Raw genomic sequence first — 23,341 nt, forward strand, 5'->3', positions numbered from 1 at the left:
TCCATAATCCAGTATTGGATTGGAAATCTATGTCTGTGTCCGGCTGGGGTTGTCAGGGGGTACATGGTGATGTTCCATTGCTGTCAATTTCGCCTTCCACTCCTTCTGAAGTCCCTGAGTTTTTGTCAGATTACCAGGATGTATTTGATGAGTCCAAATCCAGTGCCCTACCTCCTCATAGGGACTGCGATTGTGCTATTAATTTGATTCCTGGTAGTAAGTTTCCTAAGGGCCGACTGTTTAATTTATCTGTGCCAGAGCACGCCGCTATGCGGAGTTATATAAAGGAATCCTTGGAGAAAGGTGATATTCGCCCGTCGTCATCACCGTTGGGAGCAGGGTTCTTTTTTTGTGGCCAAGAAGGATGGTTCTTTGAGACCTTGTATTGATTACCACTTTCTTAATAAGATCACAGTCAAATTTCAGTACCCTTTGCCGCTGCTGTCTGATTTGTTTGCTCGGATTAAGGGGGCTAGTTGGTTCACCAAGATAGATCTTCGAGGGGCGTATAATCTTGTGCGAATTAAACAGGGCGATGAATGGAAAACAGCATTTAATACGCCCGAGGGCCATTTTGAGTACCTGGTTATGCCATTCGGGCTTTCTAATGCTCCATCTGTGTTTCAGTCCTTTATGCATGACATCTTCCGATAGTACCTGGATAGATTCATGATTGTATATTTGGATGATATTTTGGTCTTTTCGGATGATTGGGAGTCTCATGTGAAGCAGGTCAGAATGGTGTTCCAGGTCCTTCGTGCGAATTCCTTGTTTGTGAAGGGGTCAAAATGTCTCTTTGGAGTTCAGAAGGTTTCATTTTTGGGTTCATTTTTTCCCCTTCTACTATCGAGATGGACCCTGTTAAAGTCCAAGCCATTTACGATTGGACCCAGCCTACATCTGTGAAGAGCCTGCAAAAGTTCCTGGGCTTTGCTAATTTTTATCGGCGCTTCATCGCTAATTTTTCTAGTGTTGCTAAACCGTTGACTGATTTGACCAAGAAAGGTGCTGATGTGGTCAATTGGTCCTCTGCGGCTGTAGAGGCTTTTCAGGAGTTGAAGCGTCGTTTTTCTTCTGCCCCTGTGTTGTGCCAGCCAGATGTTTCACTCACGTTTCAGGTCGAGGTTGATGCTTCTGAGATTGGAGCAGGGGCTGTTTTGTCGCAAAGAAGTTCTGATGGCTCGGTGATGAATCCATGTGCCTTGTTTTCTAGAAAATTCTCGCCTGCTGAGCGCAATTATGATGTTGGCAATCGAGAGTTGTTGGCCATGAAGTGGGCATTCAAGGAGTGGCGACATTGGCTTGAAGGAGCCAAGCATCGCGTGGTGGTCTTGATGGATCACAAGAATCTGACTTATCTCGAGTCTGCCAAATGGTTGAATCCTAGACAGGCTCGATGGTCGCTGTTTTTCTCCCGTTTTGATTTTGTGGTTTCGTACCTTCCGGGCTCTAAGAATGTGAAGGCTGATGCCCTGTCAAGGAGTTTTGTGCCTGACTCTCCGGGTGTTCCTGAGCCAGCGGGTATTCTCAAAGAGGGGGTAATTTTGTCTGCCATCTCCCCTGATTTGCGGCGGGTGCTGCAGAAGTTTCAGGCTGATAGACCTGACCGTTGTCCAGCGGAGAAACTGTTTGTCCCTGATAGATGGACTAGTAGAGTTATCTCTGAGGTTCATTGTTCGGTGTTGGCTGGTCATCCTGGAATCTTTGGTACCAGAGATTTGGTGGCTAGATCCTTTTGGTGGCCTCCTTTGTCACGGGATGTGCGTTCTTTTGTGCAGTCCTGTGGGACTTGTGCTCGGGCTAAGCCCTGCTGTTCTCGTGCCAGTGGGTTGCTTTTGCCCTTGCCGGTCCCGAAGAGGCCCTGGACGCATATTTCCATGGATTTTATTTCAGATCTCCCTGTCTCTCAAAGGATGTCGGTCATTTGGTTGGTTTGTGATCGCTTCTCTAAGATGGTCCATTTGGTACCCTTGTCTAAGTTGCCTTCCTCCTCTGATTTGGTGCCATTATTTTTCCATCATGTGGTTCGTTTGCATGGCATTCCGGAGAACATCGTCTCGGACAGAGGTTCCCAGTTTGTTTCGAGGTTTTGGCGGTCCTTTTGTGCTAGGATGGGCATTGATTTGTCTTTTTCCTCAGCCTTCCATCCTCAGACAAATGGCCAAACCGAACGAACTAATCAGACTTTGGAAACATATCTGAGATGCTTTGTTTCTGCTGATCAGGATGATTGGGTGTCCTTCTTGCCTTTGGCTGAGTTCGCCCTTAATAATCGGGCCAGCTCGGCTACTTTGGTTTCGCCTTTCTTCTGTAATTCTGGTTTCCATCCTCGTTTCTCTTCAGGGCAGGTTGAGCCTTCGGACTGTCCTGGTGTGGATACTGTGGTGGACAGGTTGCAGCAGATTTGGACTCATGTGGTGGACAATTTGACATTGTCCCAGGAGAAGGCTCAACGTTTCGCTAACCGCCGGCGCTGTGTTGGTCCCCAACTTCGTGTTGGGGATTTGGTTTGGTTGTCGTCTCGTTATGTTCCTATGAAGGTTTCCTCTCCTAAGATTAAGCCTTGTTTCATTGGTCCGTATAAGATTTCTGAAGTTCTCAATCCTGTGTCATTTCGTTTGGCCCTTCCAGCTTCTTTTGCCATCCATAATGTGTTCCATAGGTCGTTATTGCGGAGATACGTGGCGTCTATGGTTCCCTCCGTTGAACCTCCTGCCCCGCTGTTGGTCGAGGGGGAGTTGGAGTATGTGGTGGAGAAGATTTTAGATTCTCGTATTTCGAGACGGAAACTCCAGTACCTGGTCAAGTGGAAGGGTTATGGTCAGGAAGATAATTCCTGGGTTGTTGCCTCTGATGTTCATGCTGCCGATCTGGTTCGTGCCTTTCATTTGGCTCGTCCTGATCGGCCTGGAGGTTCTGGTGAGGGTTCGGTGACCCCTCCTCAAGGGGAGGGGGTACTGTTGTGAATTCTGTTATCGAACTCCCTCCTGTGGTCATGAATGGTACTTCGGCGAGTTCTGTCCATGGACTCCCTCTGGTGGCTGTGAGTGGAGCTGCTGGTTCTGAGGTTCCTTCCACCGGTGACCTAGTTTAGTCTTTGGCTGGCTGCTCTATTTAACTCCACTCTGATCGTTACTCCATGCCAGCTGTCAGTGTTCTTGTACTGGTTCAGTTCGCTCTTGGATCTTTCTGGTGAACTGTCTACTCCAGCGGAAGCTAAGTCCCTGCTAGTTAATTATTTGTTCATTGTTTCCTTGTCCAGCTTGCTATCATGATTTTGTCTTGCTAGCTGGAAGCTCTGGGATGCAGAGTGGCACCTCCGCACCGTGAGTCGGTGCGGAGGTCTTTTTGTAGTTTTTTTGTGCTGACCGCAAAGATACCTTTCCTATCCTCAGTCTGTTTAGTAAGTCTGGCCTCCCTTTGCTGAAACCTGTTTCATTTCTGTGTTTGTGACTTTCATCTTTACTCACAGTCAATATATGTGGGGGGCTGCCTTTTCCTTTGGGGAATTTCTCTGAGGCAAGGTAGGCTTTATTTTCTATCTCTAGGGCTAGTTAGCTCTTAGGCTGTGAAGAGGCATCTAGGTAGAGTTAGGTACGCTCCACGGCTATTTCTTGTTGTGTGATAGGATTAGGGGTTGCGGTCAGCAGAGCTCCCACTTCCCAGAGCTTGTCCGGTGTGAGTTTAACCATCAGGTCGTTCCGGGTGCTCCTAACCACCAAGGTCCATCACAGTTATGGCCCCATAGGTGCCCCATATAATGCTCCATGCAGTTATGGCCCCATAGATGCCCCATATAATGCTTCATGCAGTTCATTATGGCCCCATAGATGCCCCATATAATGCTCCATGCAGTTATGGCCCCATAGATGTCCCATATAATGCTCCATGCAGTTATGGCCCCATAGATACCCCATATAATGCTCCATGCAGTTATGGCCCCATAGATGCCCCATATAATGCTCCATGCAGTTATGGCCCCATAGATGCCCCATATAATGCTCCATGCAGTTATGGCCCCATAGATGCCCCATATAATGCTCCATGCAGTTATGGCACCATAGGTGCCCCATATAATGCTCCATGCAGTTCATTATGGCCCCATAGATGCCCCATATAATGCTCCATGCAGTTATGGCCCCATAGATGTCCCATATAATGCTCCATGCAGTTATGGCCCCTTAGATGCCCCATATAATGCTCAATGCAGTTATGGCCCCATAGATAACCCATATAATGCTCCATGCAGTTCATTATGGCCCCATAGATGCCCCATATAATGCTCCATGCAGTTATGGCCCCATAGATGTCCCATATAATGCTCCATGCAGTTATGGCCCCATAGATGTCCCATATAATGCTCCATGCAGTTATGGCCCCATAGATGCCCCATATAATGCTCCATGCAGTTATGGCCCCATAGATGCCCCATTTAATGCTCCATGCAGTTATGGCCCCATATATGCCCCATATAATGCTCCATGCAGTTATGGCCCCGTAGATGCCCCATATAATGCTCCATGCAGTTATGGCTCCATAGATGCCCCATATAATGCTCCATGCAGTTATGGCCCCATAGATGCCCCATATAATGCTCCATGCAGTTATGGCCCCATAGATGCCCCATATAATGCTCCATGCAGTTATGTCCCCATAGATGCCCCATATAATGCTCCATGCAGTTATGGCCCCATAGATGCCCCATATAATGCTCCATGCAGTTATGGCCCCATAGATGCCCCATATAATGCTCCATGCAGTTCATTATGTCCCCATAGATGCCCCATATAATGCTCCATGCAGTTATGGCCCCATAGATGCCCCATATAATGCTCCATGCAGTTATGGCCCCATAGATGCCCCATATAATGCTCCATGCAGTTATGGCCCCATAGATGCCCCATATAATGCTCCATGCAGTTATGGCCCCATAGATGCCCCATATAATGCTCCATGCAGTTATGGCCCCATAGATGCCCCATATAATGCTTCATGTAGTTATGGCCCCATAGATGCCCCATATAATGCTCCATGCAGTTATGGCCTCATAGATGCCCCATATAATGCTCCATGCAGTTATGGCCCCATAGATGCCCCATATAATGCTCCATGCAGTTATGGCCCCATAGATGCCCCATATAATGCTCCATGCAGTTATGGCCCCATATATGCCCCATATAATGCTCCATGCAGTTATGGCCCCATAGATGCCCCATTTAATGCTCCATGCAGTTAGGGCCCCATAGATGCCCCATATAATGCTCCGTGCAGTTGTGGCCCCATAGATATCCCATATAATGCTTCATGCAGTTCTTTATGGCCCCATAGACGCTCCATACAGCATTGTGCCACATGTAATGCTGCTGCAATAAAAAATAAAAAACATCACATACTCCCCTCTCGTCGCTGCTCCTCAGCATCCCGTCTCTCCGCACTGACTGTTCAGGCAGAGGGCGGCACCCACACTAATACGTCATCGCGCCCTCTGACCTGCACAGTCACTGCAAGAGGACGGGAAGATGGAGCGGCGCCCGGCGGATGGAACGCGGACAGGTGAATATGAAATACTCACCTGCTCCTGGCGCTCCTGACGCTGTCCCTGCCTGTCCCATGGTACCGTAGCTTCTTCGCGCCTGCGCGAGAAAGACCTGCCATGACGGTCATATGACCGTGACGTCATGGCAGGTCCTTCTCGCGCAGGGCCTGTGAAAACGTCGCGGTCACATGACCGTGACGTCATGGCAGGTCCTTCTCGCGCAGGGCCTGTGATGACGTCGCGGTCACATGACCATGATGTCATGGCAGGTCCTTCTCCCATACCATCGTTGGCGCCGGAACATGCCGCTTTCATGGAGAGGTCACCGGAGCGTCGCGAGGAGCGGGAAAGGTGAGTATATAATAATTTTTTATTATTTTTAACATTAGATCCTTTTACTATTGACGCTGCATAGGCAGCGTCAATAGTAAAAACTTGGTCATACAGGGTTAATAGCGGCGGTAATGGAGTGAGTTACCCATGGCATAACGCGGTCCATTACCGCTGGCATTAACCCTGTGTGAGCGGTTACTGCGGGGAGTATGGAGCGGGCACTGACTGCAGGGGAGTAGGGAGGGACTTATCGGACTGTGGCAGTGGCTGATTGGTCGTGGCAGCCATGACAGGCAGCTGCCGAGACCAATTAGCGAATGAATATCCGTGACAGAAAGAAGGACAGACGGAAGTGACCCTTAGACAATTATATAGTAGATGTATGTGGGGTAGATAGATTGCTAGAAATATATCCATGAGACATATAGTAGTGCCTTGCATGTGCAGTTTACTGTACTTGTATTAAACTAATAAATGAAAACAATAACATGGGGTCCCCTCCATTTTTTCATAACTAGCATACGTAACGCTGTGGGCTTATATTATTAACCCCTTTGTATGAGAGACCAATGCCCAAACCCCATAACTTCACTCTCCAAAATCTCTGAAGGGGAGCTTGCTCATTTTTTCTCCAAATCACACCTCACCACTTGTGCACTTGACGCCATCCCATCCCATCCCACCTCCTCCCCAACCTCACCACCACACTAATCCCATCCCTAACCCATCTCTTCAACCTTTCACTAACTTCTGGTACCTTCCCCTCTGCTTTCAAACATGCCATAATCACACTTATCCTCAAAAAGCCATCCCTTGACCCAAGCGGTATGTCCAGCTATCGCCCCATATCTTTGCTCCCATTTGCTTCCAAACTCCTTGAGCAGCATGTCCATGCTGAACTTTCCTCCCACTTTGCATCTAACTCTCTCTTCGACATCCTACAATCTGGCTTCCGTCCCCACCATTCCACTGAGACTGCCCTGACCAAAATTACTAACGACTTACTTACAGCCAAAGCTAACAGACAATTATCTATACTCCTCCTCCTAGACCTGTCCTCTGCCTTCGACACAGTTGACCACTGCCTCCTACTACAGATCCTCTCTTCCTTTGGGGTCAAAGACCTTGTCCTATCTTGGATCTCCTCATACCTTGCCAACCGCACATTTAGCATTTCCTACACCCATACTACCTCTTCATCTCGCCCCCTCTCTGTTGAAGTCCCCAAGGCTCTGTCCTAGGACCCTTACTCTTCTCAATCTATACACTCGGCCTGGGACAACTCATAAGGTCCTATGGCTTCCAGTACCATCTATATGCCGATGACACTCGGATCTACCTCTCTGGCCCAGATGTCACCTCTCTGCTCTCCAGAATCCCAGAGTGTCTATCAGCCATATCCTCCTTCTTCTCGTCTTGCTTTCTCGAGCTCAATGTGGACAAATCTGAACTCATTATCTTTCCTCCATCACGCATATCTTCTCTACCTGACCTATCTATCAAAATAAATGAAATTACTCTTTCCCCTGTCCCCAAAATCCGCTGCCTCGGAGTAACCCTTGACTCTGCCCTGTCCTTCAAACTGCACATCCAAGCTCTCGCCACCTCCTGTCGCCTCCAGCTCAAAAATATTTCCAGAATCCGTCCTTTCCTCAACCCACACTCTACCAAAATGCTTGTGCATGCCCTAAGCATCTCCCGCCTCGACTACTGCAACATACTCCTTTGTGGCCTACCTTCTAACACTCTCGCACCCCTCCAGTCCATCCTTAACTCTGCTGCCCGACTAATTAATCTCTCTCCTCGCTACACTCCTGCTTCACCTCTTTGCAAATCCCTTCACTGGCTCCCAATTTCCCAGCATATCAAGTTTAAATTACTAACACTGACCTACAAAGCCATCCATAACCTTTCTCCTCCATATATTTCCACACTAATCTCTCAATATCTTCCCTCATATCTCCGGTCCTCCCAAGACCTCCTTCCCTCCTCCACGCTTATTCGCTCCTCACCCAATCGCCTCCAAGACTTCTCCCGAATATCACCCATCCTCTGGAATTCAGTGCCCCAACACGTCCGGTTATCCACTACTTTTGGATCCTTCAAAAAGAAACCTGAAAACCCACCTCTTCAAGGAAGCTTACAGCCTGTAAAGACCACACGGCCACCTCAACACCATTGGAGCTACTGCAACCCTCGACCTACTGTCTCCTTCCCCATAATCCTGTAGAATGTAAGCCTGCAAGGGCAGGGTCCTCTTCCCTCTGTACCAGTCTGTCATTGTTACAGTAGTTTTGTTTACTGTAAGTGATATTTGTATTTTGATGTAACCCCTTCTCATGTACAGCACCATGGAATTAATGGTGCTATATAAAGAAATAATAATAATAATATCAGGCTGGGAAGGTCTATAATTTTTGGGCCCTTCCCAGCCTAAAAATACCAGCTGGCAGCCACCCCAAAAGTGGCGCATCACATTAAATGATTCGCCTTCGTTATTCCCGAATGCCCTGCTGCGTTGGCAATCAGGGTAATGGGGCTTGGGTTTGATGTCAGCTGTGAATTGTCAAAAATCACAGCTGGGATCAAGCTCTGGTGTTAGTAATGGAGAGGTGTCTATCAGACACCTTCATTACTAGCTCAGTAATAACAAAAACATACACATAAAATACTTTGTTTGAATAAAGACTCACTGACACTTTCCCTGGTTCACCAATGTATATAAAAAAAAAAAAACACGCAGGTCAGACGGAGTCCTAGGAATCCGACGTAGCCCACAAATGGAAACCTAAAAAATATTATTAGAGAGAAATAAAAACAAGACAATGTCCCTTGTTCACCAATTTGTTAGAAAAAATGCTCCCACGCAGATCCGATGTAGTCCAGCATTCCCCTAATCCAGCTCCAGCGACTGTGAAGTGCAGTAACTTTACTGCTATTCACTGTTTCTGGGTACTGACATCATCAGAGTTGACGGCTCTCACTGCGCTCTGCGAGACTCAGCGGTGACATCAGTAACTATACCACTCATCGGAGTCCCTGAGTCACGTTGCCTTCTGTGAGAGTCGGCAACTCTGATGAGCATTATTGTTACTGATGTTACCGCTGTTCAGAGCCGCCGAGTCTTGCAGAGTGCAACATGAGTCGGTGACTCTGATGAGCTGTGACGTCAGTACCCCCCTTTTGTGAATAGCAGTAATGTTACTGCTCTTCCCAGTCGCCCAGGCTGCATTCAGGGAGCAATGGACTACATCGGACCTGCGTGGGGAATTGTTTTTTTCTAATAAATTAGTAAACGAGGCACAATGTCTTTTTTTTTTTTTTTTATTTCACTTCCTTCCAAAAAATCTGAAATCTTTATATGGTAATTAAAATGCTGGATCACTATGATTCACCCAGGTATAGGAGTAGTTGGGGGTAAGGGGTGTGAGGAAGTGAGAAAACGAGACACGTTTGAGCTGCTGCTGTCCCTTATACTCGGTCTTATCATCAGCTACGCCTATTCATCATAGTGATGCCACTTATATTTTAATTACCAAATAAAGATGTCTGATTTTATGGACTGAAGCTGGATACCTTTCCCTTTGTATGTCTGATAGACAACTATCCATTACTAACAACAGGGCTTTATGCCATCTGTGATTTTTGACAATTCACAGCTAACCTCAAACTCAACTATCATCCCGATAGCCACCGCACCAAGGCAATCAATAAGAGCCGAGGGCAAGCGCCAGAATTGGCGCATCTTCTGGGGTGATTGCGGGCTGGTATTTTTAGCCTGGGAAAGGCCCAATAACCAGGGACCTTACCAGCCTGATAATATAAGCCCGCAGCTGTCTGCTTTACCTTGGCTGGTTATCAAAAATAGGGGGACCGACCCCACATTGTTTTTTTTTTTTTTTTTATTTATTAGGTTAATCCATATACAGTAATCTACACATGCAAAGCACTAATTATCTATCTCACAGATATATATCTAGCTTTCTATTTATCCCATATCTATCTACCCTACACGTATGTATGTATCTATCTATATATCTGTCTATCTATCAATCTGTCTGTCTCTATTTTTGCATATCTTTAACACCTAAATATCTGTAATTTCTATTCTGCATTCTTATCCGGTGCTTGTCACGCAGATGACACGCATGTACACACGGATGGCACATGAATGATTGTTTTTTCCAGTACCGGAAACATGAGGATGTGTGAAGAGGGCCTTAGATAGTCCCAGTCATTTCCACAGTTCTTTACAGACATCATCACTGAGATTTTTACTTCTTGGTCACATAATATAAAATAGCTTGTATGCCCATGCAATATATTTTTCCATAACATAATAGTATACCTTAATCCATTTTCTAAATTGCCATTCCTATATACACTGCTCAAAAAAATAAAGGGAACACTAAAATCCCACATCCTAGATATCTCTGAATTAAATATTCCAGTTGCAAATTTTTATTCATTACATAGTGGAATGTGTTCAGAACAATAAAACATAACAATTATCAATGTAAATAAAAATGAATATCCCATGGAGGCCTGGATTTGGTATGATATTCAAAATTTAAAGTGGAAAATCAAATTACAGGCTCATGCCTCATGACAAGGAAACGATGCTCAGTATTGTGTGTGACCTCCACGTGCCTGTATGCCCTCCCTACTGTACAACGCCTGGGCATGCTCCTGATGAGGCGACGGATGGTCTACTGGGGGATCTCCTCCCAGACCTGAACTAAAGCATCCGCCAACTCCTGGGCAGTATGTGGTGCAACTTGATGTTGGTGGATGGTGCAAGACATGATGTCCCAGATGTATTCAATTGGATTCAGGTCTGGGGAACGGGCAGGCCAGTTCATAGCTTCAATGCCTTCATCTTGCAGGAACTGCTGACACACTCCAGCCACATGAGGTCTGGCATTGTCCTGCATTAGGAGGAACCCAGGGCCAACCGCACCAGCATATGGTCTCACAAAGGGTCTGGGGATCTCCTCTCGGTACCTAATGGCAGTCACGCTACCTATGGCGAGCATATGGAGGGCTTTGTGGCCCTCCAAAGAAATGCCATCCCACACCATTACTGACCCACTGCCAAACCGGTCATGCTGAAGGATGGGCAAGTCAAGAGACAAGACTAAATGAAGAAAAAGGCCTATGGGGGCTTTATTGGGGGCTGAAATTGTTTTCAAAATTATCTTCTAACTTCTAGAAAGCCTTTAATTATTACATAAACAAAATCGACACAGTGGGTATACATAAGAACCATGACCCCTATGGGAAAAGAGAAACTTCGTAGATTAAAAATCCTACAAAGAAATGGAGCAGTACGCCCCAAATAGGAGTAACACTGAAATGTCTGCCATGGTAGTAATAATAAAAATATACATTGTATTTCTTAATATATAAATGATGACAAGCAATAATACTACAATACAGACAAGTTTAGTAGATTATTGGTGAGGACACAGCTGAACGTCACCATGGGTAGTAATAATAATAGGGAGACAAATAATGTGGTTTGTCCTGGTGAAGAAGTCGTGAAACTCTGAAACGCCATGACGATTAAACTGCTCAAATTTGAATCTGTACCTCCTATTCCTTTCCACTGCAGTGCAGATTAACCCATTTTTCCCATTCTTAATTCTTCCATGGGTAATAATAGGTATAAATAGCAGGCTTATAGGGACAATTGAAACTCACATCAAATCTCAAAAGTAAGAGAACCTAGTATAGATAACATATATAACAGTGGGTTTTGATCTTGAGAAGAAATATATAGAAATGGGACCGTAATGTGATAAGGCCACAAAATAGCACACAAGTGCAGAAACAGTGTTCTCACACACTTTTTCAAGTATAGAATAAAAATATATAGAATGTAAACAATCTAGGAAAAATGATGTGACAAGGCCACCTGAGGAAGCCTAACGCGAAACGTTTGTTTGGGCGACAGATGTATGCTTCGGTCATTTCCCACATGAGTAAGCACTGCACTTTATCATGCTCGAGGACAGCTCATCATTTTTCATTGATTACATAGCCTGATTTTTTTTACTCTATGCTTGGACAAGTAAATTTATATTTTTATTACTACTACCATGACTGATATTTCAGAGCTACTCCTTTTTGGGGCACACTGCTCCATTTTTTTAAAGCCTTTTTCGGAATTTATGTTATAGAGGGTTTCCACCTGTATTGTACACACTAATACACACAAGGGGTGCGCCTGCAAGGGTTAATTTAACTTCTCTCACTCAATCCAGCTCTCAAGCCCGGTTTTAGGTTATAATGTAAGCATAAATAACACCCTGACACATTCAGCACACCCTGATTCCTTAGTGCACGTTACCACCATTCATCAAACAGATGGGGTGATGAGTCCCTGAAATGAATTGTCTGTTTGACAATCAGAAGGTCTCACTCTCTCTCAAAGGCTATGGCTTCTTTAGAGCATACAAGGATCAAACTCATTAAAGTTTTTAAGCTTTAATCTAAAAAATATACAGTGCTTACAATAAAAACATAACATATGACACATAAACATGCAAAACAGTTATAAAATATACAGGGAGAAATAACCAAAATACCTAAATGTTTCTGTCTATAGTTATCTTCCAGGATGACCCAGATTGGCCCATTTAAAAGTTTCTGTTTGTGAATGGATGATCGGCTAAATTGTGGCATTTGAAATATCTTCTTCTCTCTATACAGTCAATAGGAAATATTCTACCCAATTACAAATCATTTGCTATCTTCTTTTGAAGCTCCCATGTTTGACATCTATCATTATTCTTGCAGGAGATCCTCTGTGGTTCTGTGTTCCTGCAATAAGAGTAGGCAGATGTTATCTACTTTGTATAGAAGCAGAATGTGAATGCAGCCTTAACTAGTTATTTTATGTATATTATAGTTTCCCTTACAATTATATATTTCCTTCACATTTATGTATAACGAAAACTTGTAATTTTCTTACTCTGTTACTTTCCTCCATATTTCCAATTCCTCTGCTTGCAGTTAGTGCATGGCATTCCCCTTTTAGATTTAGAGCGTAAAAACAAATTAATTCCTATTATTTGTTATCATTTACGCCAGTGATATCATAGTTAGGCAGGAAATTGCCTAGAATGGATCCAATTGTAGCAAATACTCATCACTTGTAGAAATTTTGATAAAGCCTACGCGAAACGTGCGTCCAGGGGGTGGATCCGGTCCCTTGGCTTTTTGTTACGCTCATCTTGGGTAAGCTATTAGGCTACTAAATGCACTGTAACTCTTTTTTTTCTCCTTTGTGGGGGCATTGGTCACTGTGACAGCCTAAGGGGAATACACTATGTGAGGGATATCCAATATTAAAGGGGTTGTCCACTACTTTCATGTAACCCCCCAATGTATCCCCCCCAGGGCCCCTATTGAATTGTGTAAATACCTTGCGTTGTCGTTTTCGCCTGTGAGCGGCGCTATGGCTGCAGCTGGGTACGGGTCACATGACCCCCAGGCTGCAGCCGCCGCTCATTTCCGCCGACGTCACGTCAATTTCCAGGCTCTGAAAATTGACGTGACGTCAGCAGCAGGCGTGACCATCCCCCACAGTCTGCAGTCACTCAGCAAGAGTGACTGGACTGTGGGCGGTGCTGGGGGCTGCCTGCAGGGCTGTGCTGGGGGCGGGCGGGGCTGTGCTGGCTCTGCTGGGGTGAGTGTGTGGACGCCTGACGCCGGGGTCTGGGTGCCGGCATGTGCCGCTCGCCGCCGGGGGTCTCCTGTGCCGCTCGGAGCCGGGGGTCTCCTGTGCCGCTCGGCGCCGGGGGTCTCCTGTGCCGCTCGGCGCCGGGGGTCTCCTGTGCCGCTCGCCGCCTGCTGCGGGGGGTTGTCGTGTGTGTGTGTGCAGGCATCGTCCGATGGGACTACAAGTCCCATCGGGCTCTGCCTGCTACACTGACAGTGACTGGCACATTAGCCAATGATGGGACAGTAGTAGTCCCATCATCCGGCTAATGTGTTGAATGAAAAAAAATAAAAACACTCAGTACATACATACATACAACACACACCATGCGACATGTAACATGCGACGGCATGCGACATGCACCATGCGGCGACATGCGACATGCACCATGCGACGACATGCAGCGGCATGCGACATGCACCATGCGACGTCATGCACCATGCAACAACATGCACCATGCGACGACATGCTACATGCACCATGCGACGACATGCACCATGCGACATGCACCATGCGGCGACATGCACCATGCAGCGGCATGTGACATGCACCATGCGACGACATGCACCATGCAGCGGCATGCGACATGCACCATGCGACGACATGCACCATGCAACAACATGCACCATGCGACATGTACCATGCGACGACATGCTACATGCACCATGCGATGACGTGCACCATGCGACGACATGCACCATGTGACGACATGCACCATGCGACATGCTACATGCACCATGCGGCGACATGCACCATGCAGCGGCATGTGACCTGCACCATGCGACGACATGCACCATGCGACGACATGCACCATGCAGCGGCATGCGACATGCACCATGCGACGACATGCACCATGCAACAACATGCTGCATGCACCATGTGACGGCATGCGACATGTAACATGCGACGACATGCTGCATGCACCATGTGACGGCATGCGAGCGACATGTACCATGCGATGACATGCGACATGCACCATGCGATGACATGCACCATGCGACGACATGCACCATGCGACGACATGCACCATGCGACAACATGCACCATGCGACGACATGCACCATGCGACAACATGCACCATGCAACGACATGTGACATACAGTACATACATACATACTACAGACATACAGTACATATAACATAGAGTACATACTCACCATCACTTGTCACTTTGTTACCCGAAGCCATTGTCACCTGTAAAAAATATTAAAATAATAAACAAACAATATACTCCCTGTCCGCAGAAATCCAATTAAAACGAGTGTCCCACGACGATCTCCCGTGGAGAGCAGGAGCATCAGTTGATGCGACCACTCTCCAGGGGCTCCAGGAACACAATGATGGAAGGTATCCTTCCATCATGTATTCCTCACAAGGTATTCCTACGCCCCTGTGAGAAAATAGTCCCTAGTCTCACTATTGGCATTGCTGGGTGAGACATTTTCCCATGCAGCAATTGCCATAAAGTGAGACCAGTGAACTAGAGTAACCTCAGTGATGCACTGCAGGAGCCATTGTGGGTCCTATAGAGCAGTGACATCACCAGATGTCACTGTTCTATAGGGGAGATCGTCGTGGGACACTCGTTATTAATTGGACTACGGCGGAAAGGTAGTATACGGTTTATTATTTTACTTTTTTTTGCAGGCGCTGAAGTATGGTAAGTATGGTTAAATGAAGAATATTAAAATACTTTTTTCCAAATGTGTGTGTGTTTTATTAACCCTTTCTTACTATTGGATTAATAATGGATAGGCGTCTTATTGACGCCTCTCCGTTATTAACCCGGCTTAATGTCACCTTACAATAGCAAGGTGACATTAACCCCTTATTACCCCATATCCCACCGCTACTCGGGAGTGGGAAGAGAGGGGCTAAGTGCCGGAATTGGCGCATCTTACAGATGCGCCATTTCTGGGGCGGCTGCGGACTGGTATTTGTAGCCGGGGGGGGGGGAATATCCATGGCCCCTCTCTAGGCTATGAATATCAGCCTGCAGCTGTCTGCGTAGCCTTTCTGGCTATAAAATATAGGGGGACCCCACGCCATTTTTTTGGGGGGGGTCCCCCTCTTTTAATAGCCAGTAAAGGCTACGCAGACAGCTGCGGGCTGGTATTCATAGCAGGCTACAGATATTGGCCCCGGCCGTCGGCTTTCCCCCTCTGGCGCAGAAAATTGCGCGGGAGCCCACGCCGTTTTTTTTCCGCTTTATTTTATTTTTTTTTAAATTCAACGCTCATTAAGGCCTCTTTCACTCTTGCGTCGGTACGGGTCCATCGCTATGCGTCGTACCGACGCACGTTGTGAAATTTGTGCACGACGTGGGCAGCGGATGCAGTTTTTCAACGCATCCGCTGCCCATTCTGAATTGCGGGGAGGAGGGGGCGGAGTTTCTGCCGCACATGCGCGGTAGAAAATGGCGGGCGAGACAGCCAAAAAAATTTTCTATTGAACGTTTTTTCGTGCCTATGGTCCGCCAAAACACGACGGATCCGTAGCACGACGGAGGCGATGTCTGGCCATCTGTCACGATCCGTCGCTAATACAAGTCTATGGGTAAAACGCATCCTGCGAGCACATTTGCAGGATCCGTTTATTTGCACCGGATCGTTTTTTTTCCGCCAGATCCGTTTTTTTCAACCGAATCAGTTTTTTTCCGCCGGATCCATTTTATTCCACCGGATGTTTTTTTTTCCGCCAGATCTGTTTTTTCTCATAGAGTTGTATTAGTGCCGGATTGCGCCTGGTGGCCACACGTTTAATCCGTTTTTGCAGGATCCGTCAAAAAAGCTGTTTCCACCGGATGGAAAACACATACAGAGGAACGGTTTTTCAGCGACTGATCTAGCAAAAAACGGATGAAACGTGTGGCCATCAGACGCACTCCGGCGATAATACAACTCTATGAGAAAAAAACGGATCTGGCGGAAAAAAACGATCAGGTGGTAAAAAAAAACGGATACGGCGGAAAAAAAAAAGATCCGGCAGAAAAAAAAAGATCCGGCAAAAAAAAAAACGGATCCTGCAAATGTGCTCGCAGGATGCATTTTGTACCCATAGACTTGTATTAGCAACGGATCCGTCGTGTTTTGGCGGACGCAACGCACAAAAAAAGTTCAGTGTAACTTTTTTTGTGCGACGTCTGCCATTTCTGACCGCGCATGCGTGGCTGGAACTCCGCCCCCTCCTCCACGCTCATCACAATGGGCAGCGGATGCGTTGTAAAACTGCATCCGCTACCCATGTTGTGCTAAATTTAGCATAACGTCCGTCGGTACGTCTGGCCGAAGGTTTGCGATGGCCCCGTACCGACGCAAGTGTGAAAGTAGCCTTACATCTGAATTTGCAGAGTATAATGCAGCCACCCCAGAGTATAATGTAACCCCCCAAATAATATTATGCAGCCCCCCATAGAGTATGATGCAATCACCCCTCATAGAATATAAATATAATACAGCCCCCCATAGAATATAATGTAGCCCCGAATAGAATAGAATGCAGCCCACCTCCCCATAGAATATAATGCAGCCCCATCAAAGAGTATGATGCAATCATCCCTCATAAAATCTAATACAGCCCCCCATAGAATATAATGCAGCCCACCTCCCCATAATATATAATGTAGCCCCCATTGAATATAATGTAGCCCCCATAGAATATAATGCAGCCCCCCATAGTATATAAGACAGCCTCCCCCATAGAATATAATATACCCCACATAGTATATAAGACAGCCTCCCCCATAGAATAGAATATACCCCCGCAATAGTATATAACACAGCCACATAGTATATAACACAGCCACATAGTATATAACACGGCCTCCCCCATAGAATATAATATACCTCCCATAGTATATATCAAAGCCCGCATATAATATAGCACAACTTGCATAGTATATAGCACAGCCTACATAATATAGCACAGCCCGCGTAGTAGTATACAGCACAGCCCGTGTAGTAGTATACAGCACAGCCCGGGTCGTAGTATATACAGCACAACACGCGTAGTAGTATATACAGCACAGCCCGCGGAGTAGTATACACAGCACAGCCCACACAGTGATATATACACAGCACAGCCCACACAGTGGTATATACACAGCACAGCCCACACAGTGGTAAATACACAGCACAGCCCACATCTCATCCCCCCGATAATGGCTCCACACTCTCCTCACCTTTCCTCTTGCCCGCGCTGCTCCTGTCTCGGTGGCTGCAGTCTGCCCGCCCGGGACACAGCAGGTGTGCGATGATATGACGTCATCGCGCACCCGCAGTGTCAGAGGCAGAGCGGGGAATGATGGGAGAGGGAGCGTCAGCGGACGCTCTCTCCTCCATCATTGCATTGAACTATACCGGCGTCATAGACGCCGGTATAGTTGAATGCGGCGGCGGCACTGGCGGGAGTAGGGGGGAAAGAGTGCAGCGGCCCACTACTGGCATCGGCCCTTCTGGCATTTGCCTGAAGTGCCCGATGGCCAGTCCGGCCCTGGTCACCACCCACACACTTCCCTCCTCCTGAACTGCAGCGTTTCTCGGACCCACATCCACAGCAAAACTGCAGATATGTTTTACATCTCAATGAAAGTCTAAGGCCGGAGTCACACTACAGCGAGATACGGCCGAGTCTCGCAGGTTAAATACAAGTTCTGGCACGGCACTCCGGAGCGGAGCGTGCGGCTCCATGTATTGCTGTGCGGCCGCACGCTCCGCTCCGGAGTGCCGGTGCCAGAGCTTGGTTTTAACCTGCGAGACTTGGCCGTATCTCGCTGTAGTGTGATCCCGGCGTAAGCGTGCAGAAACGCTGCAGTTCGGCACAAAAGAAGTGACATGCTGCGGAGAAGAAAAAAAGCTGCGTTTCAGTGCGGCCTTTTCCGCAGCATGTGCACATCAAGTCTGCGGCTCCCATAGACTTACATTGGTTGTGCACTACACTGCGGATTTAATGCAATTCTGTGCGGCAAAAAATGCTGCGGATCTGCAACCAAATACGCAACGTGTGCACACAGCCTTAGCATTTAGTGAACCGAGCAAAAAGGCAAGCAAAAAACAAGTGTGGGATTGCACTTTTTTTGCAATTTCATCGCACTTTGAATTTTTTTCACATTTTCTGTTACACGACATGGTAAAACCTATGGTGTCGTTCAAAAGTAGAACTTGTCCCGCAAAAGATAAGCCCTCACATGGCCATATTGACGGAAACATTATGGCTCTGGAAAGAAGGGGAGCAATAAACGAAAAAAGCTCCAGGGGTGAAGGGGTTTAGAAACATGGAAATGGACATATCTATGGAAATAGATAGATATATACAGATATATCTATATATCTATCCCATATCTATCTAATTCTATCATCTATCTATTATCTATCTATCTATCTATCTATCTATCTATCTATCTATCTATCGATCTCTGTGTGTAATGGAGTGTGGGTTGGACAAATGTAAAAGAGGAGTTGGACAGAAATTACACCACAAATATTTTTGCAGAGAGAGGAGGGAGAGGAGGGAGGGGTTTGGGTGTGTTTTTGGAGTGGGTGTGCTAGGTTCGGGCTTAGTTGCAGTGCAAAGCATCATGGTACTTGTAGTATTAGGGCACAATAAGGAAGTTGTCGATTAACCCCATGAGAGCTGAATCCAGCACTGAAGATGTGCTGCTACAGCATGATAACAGGTAATATTGCTAAAATAAACACAGTAGATGTTTTCAGTGGCACATAATAGCAAGATTTATGAAAAAAAAAAAAAAAAACTTTATAGTAGTGGACAACTTCTTTAAGGTTAATATTGATGTTATATGAACGGCATTTATATTGGGTGTCAGCCGTTTACAGTGTTTTATATTAGTACCATGGTGATGGTTTATACTATTAATCTTTATGCCTGGCACCTACTTGTCTCTTACTAGGGTCTCCTTTCTGTTCTATGGTTGTGTTACATTTGTGATAAATTGTGTAGCATCATTTGTAATAAAATTTATACCTTTTTAATCTATTTTTCGTGTATGGAGCTCCAATTTTTCACTGTTTCTTATGTGTATTGGGAGTATACACCGATCATCCGGTTACTTTATGGGTAAATACATTAAATCACTTGGATTGTATTTTTTATTATATGGGACCCATATTCTTTCTGTGAGTTTGATTATATTAGAATAGGATTGTTCAGATAGGGTGTTCTTCATTTTGTATTTTTATTTATTTATTTTAGCCAACTCAGACGGTGATGCCCGGGCAAGTGATGAGGGTAACAACTGGAGCGCCAATTCCTTGTGGTGCAGATGCAGTGGTACAAGTGGAAGACACTGAGCTAATCAGAGAATCAGATGACGTAAGTACTTAAATTGCAAAAAGCCCTTTATAGGCCGAAGTTCAGACAAGCGCTGAACATATCTAACCAATCACAACAGCAAATAGCAGCGCCTTGCGCTTGTCCGCATAGTGGAATGGTGTCTGCTGTTTACCTGTACTTGTCTCGTCCTTAAACCAGACCAGAATAGCACATGCTGCAATGTTTTGGTCCTTGTGCTGTTTGCGCACATTTGTGTTTTTACATAGCTGCACGTTACCCAGCTGCCTACTAACTAGAAGAGGCACTGCGGATGCTGCAGGTAGTACAAGGGTCTCCTACCTTTAAGCCTGGACATACGCAGCGACATGTGTGCTGCGACAGTCATTTTTAGACAAATCCCATGTTTGAAAACTATGTTGGTGCAAATCGATTTGCAAGACCCGATCCATCATTGAAGTCTGTAATCTGTGGGCGCTAAACAGGAGCTCTGAGAACTGCCTCCTACTTTACTTGATGCGATTAGACCAGCCTGATGCGATATCACGCTGCAACGGCTAATCAAAAGAAGAGCCGAGGATGCCGTCGGGTAGTGAGGCTGGTTCTCAGCGCTGACATTCTGCGGCCACACATTATGGACTTGACCGATAAGCCAGGTTTTGCAAATTGATTTGCACCAACTCTACCAAAAATCATTGTCCTAGACTGTCTGTTCCACGACTCCCAAGTCAAAGATAGGTGACAAGCGACTTGCTTTGAAGTTTGTGGCAAGTGAGTCGTGTACCTCAGACGACTCACTGGCCACATATTTGGGACATATTTGGAAACACTCTCTGTAGTTTCCAATTTGACATCAAAAGGAAATGACCATGTTTAGCCCTAGCCTTAACCACAAAAGATAGCACTTGCAGTGGGTGTCTCTCTTCTGGGAATGCATTACTTTAGTAGCAAATACTGCTGGAAAAATTTGAACTCACTAAAAATTGTATTCAATTGGTACATGCAGGACAGAAGGACACAGTGTCCAAATCCAAAACTAAGCTGAGTAGTTCTGCAGCTGAGGTCCCATTAAAATGAATGTAAACTGAGCTGCAGTACCGGAAAAGACCACTACACCGCGTATGGTGCTGTGCTGTTCCAGCTGTGTTGGCGGCGACGCCAGGTATCAGCTTATCGGTGGAGATGCTGGACTCCACTCAACTGACATTGACGACCTTAGTCCTGTTTAGGTAACGTGCAGCTTTTCACTGGCTTCTTACATACCTTATAATCCCATAAATTTTTGCAGGGTACAGAAGAACTGGAAGTCCGCATATTAGTGCAGGCCCGCCCAGGCCAAGATATTAGGTGAGAAAAATGACCGATCCACTCTCCATGCATGTCCTTCTTAGTAAATGCTGCTTTTCTCCATGAAATAACATTTCTGATTCTTAGAACATTTTGTATTGTACCCCTGATATACCTTCTGACTCAATTGACGACTGGATGTTGTAGTTCTTGAATGTGCATAATGTGTGCAAGCCTTTCTGTTTCTAGGCCTATTGGGCATGACATCAAAAGAGGAGAGTGTGTCCTGGCCAAGGGCACACATATGGGACCCTCAGAAATTGGTCTACTGGCAACGGTTGGTGTTACTGAAGTTGAAGTCCACAAGTTCCCAGTAGTTGCCGTTATGTCAACAGGAAATGAGGTTGGTATGATAACACAAGTATTTATGCATCTATATATTTAATTATTATAAATCTCCTCAAGAAAAGAGAGATTTTTAAATCTATAGTTTGCTCGTTGCCCTAGTTACCAGCCACCTCTGCAGATTATTGGCCAGTCTCCTAGGCAAAGAGCGTCAACTTGGAAGCTGTTTGCTAGTGCTGCTCTCTGGAATCTACCTGATATACCCATGCTGTAGATGCAAAGCTGTTTCAAATAGCAGCGACAAAGAGCTCATAGTTCCATCAACTGGTACAACCATGACGCTAGCATGAACTTTTAGTCATCAGGAGCACGCCGCCTCCTGGCATGCAGGAAGTCTGTAGGCAAGGGATCGGTATCCTCCTGAAAATATGACCAGAAGACATTCCCTTTAAAGCAGCTACATGGGATTAAATCCTGTTTCTAGGATAGATCATGAATATGAGATTGGTGTGAGCCCAACTTTCACCAATAGTCTCAGATAATTCCTTTAAGTCATGAATCCTTGAATCTTGAGGCTCAAAATCTTCAGTTACCATATTGGTCTGTCATCATGACCACCTTTCCTGTGACAGTAATCTGATCTTTTTCAGGCTTGTCATATAGACACTGTGACTTACATCACCTTATATATCAATAAGTGTCTTGAGAGATTATTATTCTTCCTCTTCACAGATGGATAATGTCTGATAATGATTGTAAAAACAAGCACTTTTTCAATTTGCTGCTTTTTAAAGCTTTCAGCCATTCTTCAGATATTTACACGTTTATTTGCTTACAGCTCGTTTCCTTGGAGACCAACCACCTCTGCTAGACCGAAGAACATCAGCAGTGCTTACCAACTCTTTCCCACTGCACTTGTAAGCACTGCTCTGAAGCTGGCCTGAATTAGGAGGGGAAATTGCACTAGAGCGATCCTAGCCAGCCTTAAAACAGTGCTTACAAGCTAATAGGAAAGAACTTATAAGCAATGTTCAGTGATCAGTCTCCAAGTCAACGAGCTTGCCTTTCAGACCGAAAAGTGTTAACATCTCAAAAATGATTGAAAAATGTAATAGCAGTAAATTGCAAAATTGCTTGTATTTGTGAGCACTATCCAACAATACCCATTTATGAAGATAAGAAATAACCCTTCAATTGTTGCAAGATTGGTGTTGACGGTGACTTGAGATTTTCCATGCGTTTGTTTCTTCTGCAGCTCTTAAATCCTGAAGACGATCTTTTGCCTGGGAAAATTCGTGACAGCAATCGCTCTACTCTTCTAGCTACAATTCAGGAACACGGCTACCCTACGATCAACTTGGGTATAGTGGGAGACAAGTAAGTGCGTTACATAATTTCCAATATAAAGCCATAGATGGGCGAATCAATTATTGGCATTCGAGTCCATTGGCCAGATCAGTAGTCTCTGACCACAGGACTGAGTCTAGCAAATCACCTTCTGGTATCCCTAGAAAGGCTTTTAATTAGCTGGTCTGGTGCAACGTCAAAGGCCACTCTAGAGATCGCAGGAAGTAAAAGATTCACAAGTCTCCCATCCAGTGTCCAGAGACTTCTGATGGACTAGAGTATGGATGGGCGAACCCAAACGGTAAAGTTCAGAGTCCGTACCGAACGCCTAGTATCTGTGCACGAACTTCTCCCGGAAGTCCGTGTTACTGTTTGGGTTTGGCAGCCTGAACAAAGCTGGTTGAAAGGATGCAGCACAGTCAATAAACAAGCTTTTCCAGTGTGGGCACTTCCAGCTTCATCACAGCCATACCAGGTAT

At 45.8% G+C, this 23,341-nt stretch overlaps 1 protein-coding gene across 40 annotated transcripts in view; it reads left to right on the top strand.

Annotated features, from left to right (window-relative positions):
* Positions 1–23,341, top strand: part of GPHN (gephyrin) — a 490,719-nt gene that overhangs the window by 436,279 nt on the left and 31,099 nt on the right. For all 40 annotated transcript variants that reach the window (XM_069726492.1, XM_069726580.1, XM_069726522.1 and 37 more), the window contains 4 exons: positions 19,806–19,925; positions 21,172–21,230; positions 21,420–21,573; positions 22,771–22,892. In XM_069726492.1, the coding sequence (XP_069582593.1) occupies positions 19,806–19,925; positions 21,172–21,230; positions 21,420–21,573; positions 22,771–22,892 (455 nt within the window). The remainder of the gene's footprint in view (positions 1–19,805; positions 19,926–21,171; positions 21,231–21,419; positions 21,574–22,770; positions 22,893–23,341) is intronic.

The sequence above is a fragment of the Ranitomeya imitator genome, chromosome 1 (genome assembly GCF_032444005.1).
Source record: "Ranitomeya imitator isolate aRanImi1 chromosome 1, aRanImi1.pri, whole genome shotgun sequence".
NCBI lineage: Eukaryota > Metazoa > Chordata > Amphibia > Anura > Dendrobatidae > Ranitomeya > Ranitomeya imitator.